At 44.1% G+C, this 12070-nt stretch overlaps 1 protein-coding gene across 10 annotated transcripts in view; it reads left to right on the top strand.

Moving 5' to 3' along the window:
* LOC134759791 (cytochrome P450 4F6-like) overlaps positions 1–12070 on the top strand; it is a 53733-nt gene that overhangs the window by 33790 nt on the left and 7873 nt on the right. For 9 of the 10 annotated variants that reach the window (XR_010136565.1, XR_010136563.1, XR_010136560.1 and 6 more), the window contains one exon: positions 3098–3392. The exons of the other annotated variant lie outside the window; for it this stretch is intronic. Coding sequence is in view for 3 of the 9 variants with exons in the window: in XM_063714322.1 (XP_063570392.1) it covers positions 3098–3160 (63 nt within the window). In the remaining 6 variants the exon portion in view is untranslated. Of the gene's footprint in view, positions 1–3097; positions 3393–12070 lie in introns of those variants that run through there. 10 annotated transcript variants of the gene reach the window in all.

The following is a 12070-nucleotide window of genomic DNA, read 5'->3' as shown; positions in this document are numbered from 1 at the left end:
CTCCTCCAATTCCCATAGACCTGTATTGGGGGACCTGCCCTGATAATCACGTAGGTTCTTTTCTACTTTCCTAAGTGTCGGCTGGCTTGAGAAATAAAGGGACAGAGTACAAAAGAGAGAAATTTTAAAGCTGGGCATCCAGGGGAGACATCACATGTTGGTAGGATCTGTGATGCCCCACCAGCCACAAAAACCAGCAAGTTTTTATTAGGGATTTTCAAAAGGGGAGGGAGTGTGAGAATAGGTGTGGGTGACAGACATCAAGTACTTAACAGGTTAATAGAATATCACAAGGCAAGTGGAGGCAGGGCGAGATCACGGGACCACAGGACCGAGGCGAAATTAAAATTGCTAAGGAAGTTTCGGGCACCATTGTCATTGATAACATCTTATCAGGAGACAGGGTTTTGAGATCAACCGGTCTGACCAAAATTTATTAGGTGGGAATTTCCTCTTCCTAATAAGCCTGGGAGCGCTATGGGAGACTGGAGTTTATTTCACCTCTACAATCTCGACCATAAGAGACAGGTACACCCCGGGGGGGCCAGTTCAGAGACGTACTCCTAGGTGCGCATTCTCTTTCTCAGGGATATCCCATGCTGAGAAAAAGAATTCAGCGATATTTCTCCCATTTGCTTTTGAAAGAAGAGAAATATGGCTCTGTTCTGCCTGGCTCACCGGCGGTCAGAGTTTAAGGTTATCTTTCTTATTCCCTGAACAATTGCTGTTATCCTGTTCTTTTTCAGGGTGCCCACATTTCATATTGCTCAAACACACATGCTGTACACTTTGTGTAGTTACAATTATTACAGGGTCCTCAGACGATATACATCCTTCTCGGCTGACAGGATTAAGAGATTAAAGTAAAGACAGGCATAGGAAATCACAAGGGTATTGATTGGGGAAGTGATAAGTATCCATGAAATCTTTACAATTTATGTTTAGAGATTGCAGTAAAGACAAGCATAAGAAATTACAAAAGTATTAATTTGGGGAACTAATAAATGTCCATAAAATCTTCATAATCCACGTTCTTCAGTCATGGCTTCAGCCAGTTCCTCCGTTTGGGGTTCCTGACTTCCCACAACAGACCTGTCATTGTGCTGTTTTTATCAAAAAGGAACATGAGGATCAGAGAGGGAAAGTCACTTGCCCAAAGTCACCCAGCTGAACAGTGGTGGAGTTCAACTTTGACCATGGGATGTCTGGCCCCAGTGTGGATGCTTGCTTCTCTCCCATGAGACTCCTCCCTTATTAGGGTCAAATTAATGACTGGAGGATGTTAAAAGTAGGGTCTCTAATGCCTGTGCCAGAGGAGCCCCAGGCTCATGGCTGGTGCCTGTGTTCTCATTCTTACCTCATTAAGATTAGTAATGAAAAACATGCTCAGTGCTGACCATGTGCCTGGGGGTGTTGTTGTAGGCACTTTGCTTACTTTAATTCATTTAATTTTCATAATAACCTTGTTCTTACTTCTAGTTGTTAGATGAAAAAACTGGGGCAAAGAGCAATACAGAGAGTTGTGAAAATTCATACCGCTGGTCCAGGTTTGAACCAAGTAGTCTGTACCTGGAGTCCTTGTTTGTAACCATGGCACCCTGGCTTCTCACACATCTCAGAGTGGAGTTCCACCTGGTCCCTTTGGGGAATGTGGCAGTCAGGTGCTGGCAGGGACTGCTAGGCAGCTGAAGGGTCATTAAGAAGAAGCTGTTTACAAAGGCATGGGCAGGGCCAAGGGTAACCAGGAGGGATGGCACAGGGCCTTGGGGTTAGCATCATCTGGGAGCTGTCACCACACCCCAGGGTGGTGGGGCCATGGAGAAGCTGTTCCAGGGACTCATAGGGAGAATCTGCAGCTAAAAGAGGAGGCCAGAGGAGGCATCACTCCATGTGCCCTTTGACTGCATCCAGATGCCCCCACTGACCACACTACTATCTCCTTATTAGACTGGAGAGGCTGCAGGGAGGGGTTCTAAGCCTCCTACTGTGGCTCATCCTGACAGTGTCAACACCAGCTCCCCTAACTCCACAGCTCAGGGTCTACTTCACTCCTGCATCCTGCCTGTTCCCCTTTCCTGCTGAAAAAGATTCCCCAGTGAGCAGCAGAATCCTGTTTCTCCCCGCAGGCCCCTCTGCTCCTTATGAGTGGTGTTTTGTGAGATTCCTCCCTTGGTTTTGGATGAGGACACCCTTTCCTGTTCCACAGGGATTGTTTCTTGGACCTTACCCCAGGTTTTCCCCTGGTCAGGCACTGGGCAGGTGGGGGTGGTGGGACCAACTCTTTAGAACCAGCAATGCCAAACAGATCTCACTCGGGGGAAGTTCATGCTAAGTGTCATGGGTCCTATGGAATTTTCTGAAGCTTTCCTTCCCCCTACCCCTAACCAGCTTATCTGATCTCCTGGGATCTCTAAGATGCTGGCAGCCTGGCCAGCTGGTCTGGCCCTGGACATGCCTTCAGGGGCTGGTTATGCTTCATAACCTGTGTTGCGGTCAGTGGTAAGCAGCATCTGCTTCTAGCTTCACTGTTGGGCCAGATTTCATCCCCACCACAGCTCTGCAGTGCAGCTACTTCCTGTTCCCTCCATGGACCCTGCGTGGAATTGCCCCATGTTTCTGTTTGGGCACCACTGAGGAAGGAAGCATGAAGGATGCACGGGTCAGGACATTCTGTTGCCCACCTCGTGCTGGGTCTTTACTCCTGAGATGGCTCCAGGGACTGGTCCTTCTCCATGGCACTCCCCTCCACATCTCTCAGGTTTCTGCTCAAAAGTCACCTCTTGGAGGGGTCTCTTCCTCTCACAGTGTTTGGAACAGCTCCCTCAGTTTCTTTCTAGCTCATCTCACTCTGGTAATGTCTTTCATTACCACCACCATCTGACCTGGTCTTATGACCTGTTAGCTTCCTTCATCAGACATGAGCACCAGTATGGCAGGGGCCTCATCTGTCTTGTTCCTCCTGTGGCCTGGGTCCTAGCACCATGTCTGGTACAGTGTAGGTGCTCAAGGGAAGTCTACTGTTGAAGAACTGTCTACCTGGGAGAGGTTACCATTAGTCTAAGCTGCACTATTTGGTAAACCTCTTGCTGTTTTGCAGATCCTGGTCAGAGTAAAACATTCCATGGGAACTCGGGCTGTGAGAACCATCTTAACCAACTGACTGCAAAAACATCCTTATCACATCCTGCTGGGCAAAGGCCCAACAGCCTGACTGCAGGAACATCCTTATCATCTTCTACTGCGCAGCAAGCTGTACTGCCCAGAGCCCTCCCTCCCAGCCCCATGATTACCCCAGCCTGTGAGCGGCAGTGGGCGCTGACACTAAGCTGGTTTCCCCCTCCGCAGGGTTTTGCTAGTAGTAAGCCTGTGTTGCTGTTGATGCGGCCAACTCTCTGTGTGTGTGTGCATGTCTTTCTTTAACTCTTAACTTGCCTTCAAAACCTTACAATAACTCCTCTTCTCCATTTTACCATGGAGGATATGGGACTCAAGGAGAGCAAGTAACTTACCCAGAATTACACAGCCAGTGAGTCACAGAGCCTGAACTTGAACTCAGTTCAGCTGAATCCAGAACTCCTGTCTTCCTGAGAGTGCAGGAAAGGAAAGGTGGACATGCAGCTGGTGGGCAGCCCACATGCTTGTTCTAGAAGACCCCAAGGTGGGCTCTTGGGAATTGTGTCTTCATGGTCACAAAAGAAGAACTGCTCACCTGCACTGTGCATCAGCTAAGTGTCCCCCATTGTCCCAAATCTGCATTTCTTTTTATTCTTTTATTTATTTATTATTATTATTTTTATTATTATTATTATTATACTTTAGGTTTTATGGTACATGTGCACAATGTGCAGGTAAGTTACATATGTATACTTGTGCCATGCTGGTGCGCTGCACCCACTAACTCGTCATCTAGCATTAGGTATATCTCCCAATGCTATCCCTCCCCCCTCCCCCCACCCCACAACAGTCCCCGAAGTGTGATGTTCCCCTTCCTGTGTCCATGTGTTCTCATTGTTCAATTCCCATCTATCAGTGAGAATATGCAGTGTTTGGTTTTTTGTCCTTGCGATAGTTTACTGAGAATGATGCTTTCCAATTTCATCCATGTCCCTACAAAGGACATGAACTCATCATTTTTTTATGGCTGCATGGTATTCCATGGTGTATATGTGCCACATTTTCTTAATCCAGTCTATCATTGTTGGACATTTGGGTTGGTTCCAAGTCTTTGCTATTGTGAATAATGCCGCAATAAACATACGTGTACATGTGTCTTTATAGCAGCATGATTTATAGTCCTTTGGGTATATACCCAGTAATGGGATGGCTGGGTCAAATGGAATTTCTAGTTCTAGATCCCTGAGGAATCGCCACACTGACTTCCACAAGGGTTGAACTAGTTTACAGTCCCACCAACAGTGTAAAAGCGTTCCTATTTCTCCACCTCCTCTCCAGCACCTGCTGTTTCCTGACTTTTTAATGATTGCCATTCTAACTGGTGTGAGATGGTATCTCATTGTGATTTTGATTTGCATTTCTCTGATGGCCAGTGATGGTGAGCATTTTTTCATGTGTTTTTTGGCTGCATAAATGTCTTCTTTTGAGAAGTGTCTGTTCATGTCCTTTGCCCACTTTTTGATAGGGTTGTTTGTTTTTTTCTTGTAAATTTGTTGGAGTTCATTGTAGATTCTGGATATTAGCCCTTTGTCAGATGAGTAGGTTGCAAAAATTTTCTCCCATTTTGTAGGTTGCCTGTTCACTCTGATGGTAGTTTCTTTTGCTGTGCAGAAGCTCTTTAGTTTAATTAGATCCCATTTGTCAATTTTGGCTTTTGTTGCCATTGCTTTTGGTGTTTTAGACATGAAGTCCTTGCCCATGCCTATGTCCTGAATGGTAATGCCTAGGTTTTCTTCTAGGATTTTTATGGTTTTAGGTCTAACATTTAAGTCTTTAATCCATCTTGAATTGATTTTTGTATAAGGTGTAAGGAAGGGATCCAGTTTCAGCTTTCTACATATGGCTAGCCAGTTTTCCCAGCACCATTTATTAAATAGGGAATCCTTTCCCCATTTCTTGTTTTTCTCAGGTTTGTCAAAGATCAAATAGTTGTAGATATGTGGCATTATTTCTGACGGCTCTGTTCTGTTCCATTGATCTATATCTCTGTTTTGGTACCAGTACCATGCTGTTTTGGTTACTGTAGCCTTGTAGTATAGTTTGAAGTCAGGTAGTGTGATGCCTCCAGCTTTGTTCTTTTGGCTTAGGATTGACTTGGCAATGCGGGCTCTTTTTTGGTTCCATATGAACTTTAAAGTAGTTTTTTCCAATTCTGTGAAGAAAGTCATTGGTAGCTTGATGAGGATGGCATTGAATCTGTAAATTACCTTGGGAAGCATGGCCATTTTCACGATATTGATTCTTCCTACCCATGAGCATGGAATGTTCTTCCATTTCTTTGTATCCTCTTTTATTTCCTTGAGCAGTGGTTTGTAGTTCTCCTTGAAGAGGTCCTTCACATCCCTTGTAAGTTGGATTCCTAGGTATTTTATTCTCTTTGAAGCAATTGTGAATGGGAGTTCACTCATGATTTGGCTCTCTGTTTGTCTGTTATTGATGTATAAGAATGCTTGTGATTTTTGTACATTGATTTTGTATCCTGAGACTTTGCTGAAGTTGCTTATCAGCTTAAGGAGATTTTGGGCTGAGACAATGGGGTTTTCTAGATATACAATCATGTCATCTGCAAACAGGGACAATTTGACTTCCTCTTTTCCTAATTGAATACCCTTGATTTCCTTCTCTTGCCTAATTGCCCTGGCCAGAACTTCCAACACTATGTTGAATAGGAGTCGTGAGAGAGGGCATCCCTGTCTTGTGCCAGTTTTCAAAGGGAATGCTTCCAGTTTTTGCCCATTCAGTATGATATTGGCTGTGGGTTTGTCATAGATAGCTCTTATTATTTTGAGATACGTCCCATCAATACCTAATTTATTGAGAGTTTTTAGCATGAAGGGTTGTTGAATTTTGTCAAAGGCCTTTTCTGCATCTATTGAGATAATCATGTGGTTTTTGTCTTTGGTTCTGTTTATATGCTGGATTACATTTATTGATTTGCGTATATTGAACCAGCCTTGCATCCCAGGGATGAAGCCCACTTGATCATGTTGGATAAGCTTTTTGATGTGCTGCTGGATTCTGTTTGCCAGTATTTTATTGAGGATTTTTGCATCAATGTTCATCAAGGATATTGGTCTAAAATTCTCTTTTTTTGTTGTGTCTCTGCCAGGCTTTGGTATCAGGATGATGCTGGCCTCGTAAAATGAGTTAGGGAGGATTCCCTCTTTTTCTATTGATTGGAATAGTTTCAGAAGGAATGGTACCAGCTCCTCCTTGTACCTCTGGTAGAATTCGGCTGTGAACCCATCTGGTCCTGGGCTTTTTTTGGTTGGTAAGCTATTGATTATTGCCACAATTTCAGCTCCTGTTATTGGTCTATTCAGAGATTCAACTTCTTCCTGGTTTAGTCTTGGGAGGGTGTATGTGTTGAGGAATTTATCCATTTCTTCTAGATTTTCTAGTTTATTTGCATAGAGGTGTTTGTAATATTCTCTGATGGTAGTTTGTATTTCTGTGGCATCGGTGGTGATATCCCCTTTATCATTTTTTATTGCATCTATTTGATTCTTCTCTCTTTTTTTCTTTATTAATCTTGCTAGCGGTCTATCAATTTTGTTGATCCTTTCAAAAAACCAGCTCCTGGATTCATTAATTTTTTGAAGGGTTTTTTGTGTCTCTATTTCCTTCAGTTCTGCTCTGATTTTAGTTATTTCTTGCCTTCTGCTAGCTTTTGAATGTGTTTGCTCTTGCTTTTCTAGTTCTTTTAATTGTGATGTTAGGGTGTCGATTTTGGATCTTTCCTGCTTTCTCTTGTGGGCATTTAGTGCTATAAATTTCCCTCTACACACTGCTTTGAATGCATGCCAGAGATTCTGGTATGTTGTGTCTTGGTTCTCGTTGGTTTCAAAGAACATCTTTATTTCTGCCTTCATTTCGTTATGTACCCAGTAGTCATTCAGGAGCAGGTTGTTCAGTTTCCATGTAGTTGAGCGGTTTTGAGTGAGTTTCTTAATCCTGAGTTCTAGCTTGATTGCACTGTGATCTGAGAGATAGTTTGTTATAATTTCTGTTCTTTTACATTTATTGAGGAGAGCTTTACTTCCAAGTATGTGGTCAATTTTGGAATAGGTGTGGTGTGGTGCTGAAAAAAATGTATATTCTGTTGATTTGGGGTGGAGAGTTCTGTAGATGTCTATTAGGTCCACTTGGTGCAGAGCTGTGTTCAACTCCTGGGTATCCTTGTTGACTTTCTGTCTCGTTGATCTGTCTAATGTTGACAGTGGGGTGTTAAAGTCTCCCATTATTAATGTGTGGGAGTCTAAGTCTCTTTGTAGGTCACTCAGGACTTGCTTTATGAATCTGGGTGCTCCTGTATTGGGTGCATATATATTTAGGATAGTTAGCTCTTCTTGTTGAATTAATCCCTTTACCATTATGTAATGGCCTTGTCTCTTTTGATCTTTGTTGGTTTAAAGTCTGTTTTATCAGAGACTAGGATTGCAACCCCTGCCTTTTTTTGTTTTCCATTTGCTTGGTAGATCTTCCTCCATCCTTTTATTTTGAGCCTATGTGTGTCTCTGCACGTGAGATGGGTTTCCTGAATACAGCACACTGATGGGACTTGAGTCTTTATCCAATTTGCCAGTCTGTGTCTTTTAATTGGAGCATTTAGTCCATTTACATTTAAAGTTAATATTGTTATGTGTGAATTTGATCCTGTCATTATGATGTTAACTGGTTATTTTGCTCGTTAGTTGATGCAGTCTCTTCCTAGTCTCGATGGTCTTTACATTTTGGCATGATTTTGCAGTGGCTGGTAGCGGTTGTGCCTTTCCATGTTTAGCGCTTCCTTCAGGAGCTCTTTTAGGGCAGGCCTGGTGGTGACAAAATCTCTCAGCATTTGCTTGTCTGTAAAGGATTTTATTTCTCCTTCACTTATGAAGCTTAGTTTGGCTGGATATGAAATTCTGGGTTGAAAATTCTTTTCTTTAAGAATGTTGAATATTGGCCCCCACTCTCTTCTGGCTTGTAGGGTTTGTGCCGAGAGATCCGCTGTTAGTCTGATGGGCTTCCCTTTGAGGGTAACCCAACCTTTCTCTCTGGCTGCCCTTAACATTTTTTCCTTCATTTCAACTTTGGTGAATCTGACAATTATGTGTCTTGGAGTTGCTCTTCTCGAGGAGTATCTTGGTGGTGTTCTCTGTATTTCCTGAATCTGAATGTTGGCCTGCCTTACTAGATTGGGGAAGTTCTCCTGGATAATATCCTGAAGACTGTTTTCCAACTTGTTTCCATTCTCCCCGTCACTTTCAGGTACACCAATCAGACGTAGATTTGGTCTTTTCACATAGTCCCACATTTCTTGGAGGCTTTGCTCGTTTCTTTTTATTCTTTTTTCTCTAAACTTCCCTTCTCGCTTCATTTCATTCATTTCATCTTCCAGGGCTGACACCCTTTCTTTCATTTGATCGCATCGGCTCCTGAGGCTTCTGCATTCTTCACGTAGTTCTCGAGCCTTGGTTTTCAGCTCTATCAGCTCCTTTAAGCACTTCTCTGTATTGATTATTCTAGTTATACATTCTTCTAAATTTTTTTCAAAGTTTTCAACTTCTTTGCCTTTGGTTTGAATATCCTCCCGTAGCTCGGAGTAATTTGATCGTCTGAAGCCTTCTCTCAGCTCGTCAAAGTCATTCTCCGTCCAGCTTTGTTCCGTTGCTGGTGAGGAACTGCGTTCCTTTGGAGGAGGAGAGGCGCTCTGCTTTTTAGAGTTTCCAGTTTTTCTGCTCTGTTTTTTTCCCCATCTTTGTAGTTTTATCTACTTTTGGTCTCTGATGATGGTGATGTACAGATGGGTTTTTGGTGTGGATGTCCTTTCTGTTAGCTTTCCTTCTAACAGACAGGACCTTCAGCTGCAGGTCTGTTGGAGTACCTGGCCGGCCGTGTGAGGTGTCAGTCTGCCCCTGCTGGGGGGTGCCTCCCAGTTAGGCTGCTCGGGGGTCAGGGGTCAGGGACCCACTTGAGGAGGCAGTCTGCCCATTCACAGATCTCCAGCTGCGTGCTGGGAGAACCACTGCTCTCCTCAAAGCTGTCAGACAGGGACATTTAAGTCTGCAGAGGTTACTGCTGTCTTTTCGTTTGTCTGTGCCCTGTCCCCAGAGGTGGAGCCTACAGAGGCAGGCAGGCCTCCTTGAGCTGTGGTGGGCTCCACCCAGTTCAAGCTTCCCGGCTGCTTTGTTTACCTAAGCGAGCCTGGGCAATGGCGGGTGCCCCTCCCCCAGCCTCGCTGCCGACTTGCTGTTTGATCTGAGACTGCTGTGCTAGCAATCAGTGAGACTCCGTGGGCGTAGGACCCTCTGAGCCAGCTGCGGGCTATAATCTCCTGGGGCACCGTTTCCTAAGCCTGTCGGAAAAGCACAGTATTCGGGTGGGAGTGGCCCGATTTTCCAGGTGCTGTCACCCCTGGAAAGGGAACTCCCTTACCCCTTGCACTTCCCGAGTGAGGCAATGCCTCGCCCCTGCTTGGGCTGGCGCACGGTGCACTCACCCACTGACCTGCGCCCACTGTCTGGCACTCCCTAGTGAGATGAACACGGTACCTCAGATGGAAATGCAGAAATCACTCGTCTTCTGGGTCGCTTACGCTGGGAGCTGTAGACCGGAGCTGTTCCTATTCGGCCATCTTGGCTCCTCCTCCCTTCTTTATTTATTTATTTTGAGATACTGTCTCACTCTGTTCCCCAGGCTGGAGTGCAGTGGTGTGATCTCAGCTCACTGCAACCTCCACCTCCTGGGTTCAAGCTATTCTCCTGCCTCAGCCCCTGAGTAGCTGGGACTACAGACATATGCCCAGCTAATTTTTGTACTTTTAGTAGAGATGGACTTTCACCATGTTGGCCACGCTAGTCTTGAACTCCTGACCTCAAATGATCACACCTGCCTCAGCCTCCCAAAGTGCTGGGATTACAGGCATAAGCCACTGTGCCAAGCTTCAAATCCTCACTTCTTTTCAAAGTTTTTTTTTTTTTTTTTTTTTTGAGATGAAGTCGTACTTTTGTCATCCAGGCTGGAGTGCAATGGTGTGATCTCGGCTCACTGCAACCTCCACCTTCTGGGTTCAAGCAATTGTCTCGCCTCAGTCTCCTGAGTAGCTGGGATTATAGGTGCCTGCCACCACGCCCAGGTCCTTTTTGTATTTTTAGTAGAGACAGGGTTTCACCATATTGGCCAGGCTGGTCTCAAACTGCCTACCTCAGGCTATCTGCCCGCCTCGGCCTCCCAAAGTGTTGGGATTACAGGCATGAGCCACACTGCCTGGCCCAAGTTTTGTTTTAATAATTAAATTTATCACAGCTCAGTGTTTAAAACAAAGTACAGAGACATGTAGAAAGTTGTGTGTGGATTTTTCTCAATTCGTTTCCCAGTGACTATGTAAATGAATGTACAAAAGAACACAAATACGCTCATACTTTTTAGAGATGGGGCCATTACAAAAGAGCTGAGGTTTACATTTCCCTGTCCCCTCTGCTAGTGTTGGATGGAATGCTTGCAATGCTCTCTGAAGCTTTACTAGGACCATTTTTGTTTTGTTTTGTTTTGTTTTTGTTTTTAAGACGGAGTTTTGCTCTTTTTGCCCAAGCTGGAGTGCAATGGTGTGATCTCGGCTCACTGCAACCTACACCTCCCGGGTTCAAGCGATTCTCCTGCCTGGGATTACAGACGCATGCCGCCAGGCCCAGCTAATTTTTTGTATTTTTAGTAGAAATGGGGTTTCACCATGTTAGTCAGGTTGGTCTTGAATTCCTTACCTCAGGTGATCCGCCCGCCTCGACTTCCCAAAGTACTGGGATTACAGGTGTGTGCCACTGTGTCCGGCCATGAGGACCAGTTTATAGATGGAGGAACAAGGCTCAGAGGTTGATAGACAGTGTCTGAGGCTAGTCACTCACAGAGTGGTTATCCAGAATAATTTCTGCACCAAATTAACTTTTAACCCACAGGAGAAGTATGTACAGCTGCCACACTATAATAAATTTAAAAATGATCATTTTCATGAATTTGAGTCAGCTGGCTATTTTCTGCATAGTTTATAATGTGCAGAAGCTGGATGATCCATCTCTGATACATCTCCTTGAAATAAATGTATTATCTTTATAATTATTATGGCTCTAATAAGGAACTTCTCATGGTTGCTTTGGACATCCCACTTAATATGAAGATAGTTGTTCTCCTTCTTCCAGTGTGATCAGCAGTATAGTTCAATATATAATCACCATGCTTCTCATGGCTATTTCCAACAGATCGATAATTTTCTAGGAGATGCTAAACAACTTGATTCTCACTCCTAGAACACAAGTCCCAGCTATATGGATGGCAAACATTTATCCTGTTTACATGGGAAGTCATAGGAACACATGATTTTCTGACTAGGACATTAAGGTCTTTGGAGGAATATTGCAGTCTGTCCCTTGCAGCTTTCTCTCTTCACCTTCCTAGGCCACCATCCCCTCCAGAGCTGGCATGGAGCCCAGGGGGAAGGTGGCATTTCTGCTCAGCAAGCGACTAAGAGAAGCCTGCCCTTGGCAACAGAAAGTTCTAACAAGATCCCAGGTCTTTAGACAGCCAGTCTCCGTATTTCTTCTGATTATGGTAGAAAATAGGCAAGGAAAAAGGAGCCTTTATAAAAACAGTGTATTTCTGTGACAGATTTCCAAGAGGAAAAAAAATTGGAACTGCATTAGAAATGTTAGCTGGGCAAGAGGGAAGACCTGACTCCAAGGACCAGCTGAAATTCTAAACTAACTTCCTTTTCTATGCCAGGGTGAATTTAAAATAGATACATAAATGTCAGTTTTATTTATATTCTTCAATAAAAAACAAGTATACAAAAATTTAAAATACTACTACTGAATAAATAATTTGAATACCACTATGAAGTAAGACATAACAGATTATCGAA

This window comes from Pongo abelii, chromosome 13 (assembly GCF_028885655.2).
Source record: "Pongo abelii isolate AG06213 chromosome 13, NHGRI_mPonAbe1-v2.0_pri, whole genome shotgun sequence".
Taxonomy (NCBI): Eukaryota; Metazoa; Chordata; class Mammalia; order Primates; family Hominidae; genus Pongo; species Pongo abelii.
This window is presented reverse-complemented; position numbering and strand designations above follow the sequence as displayed.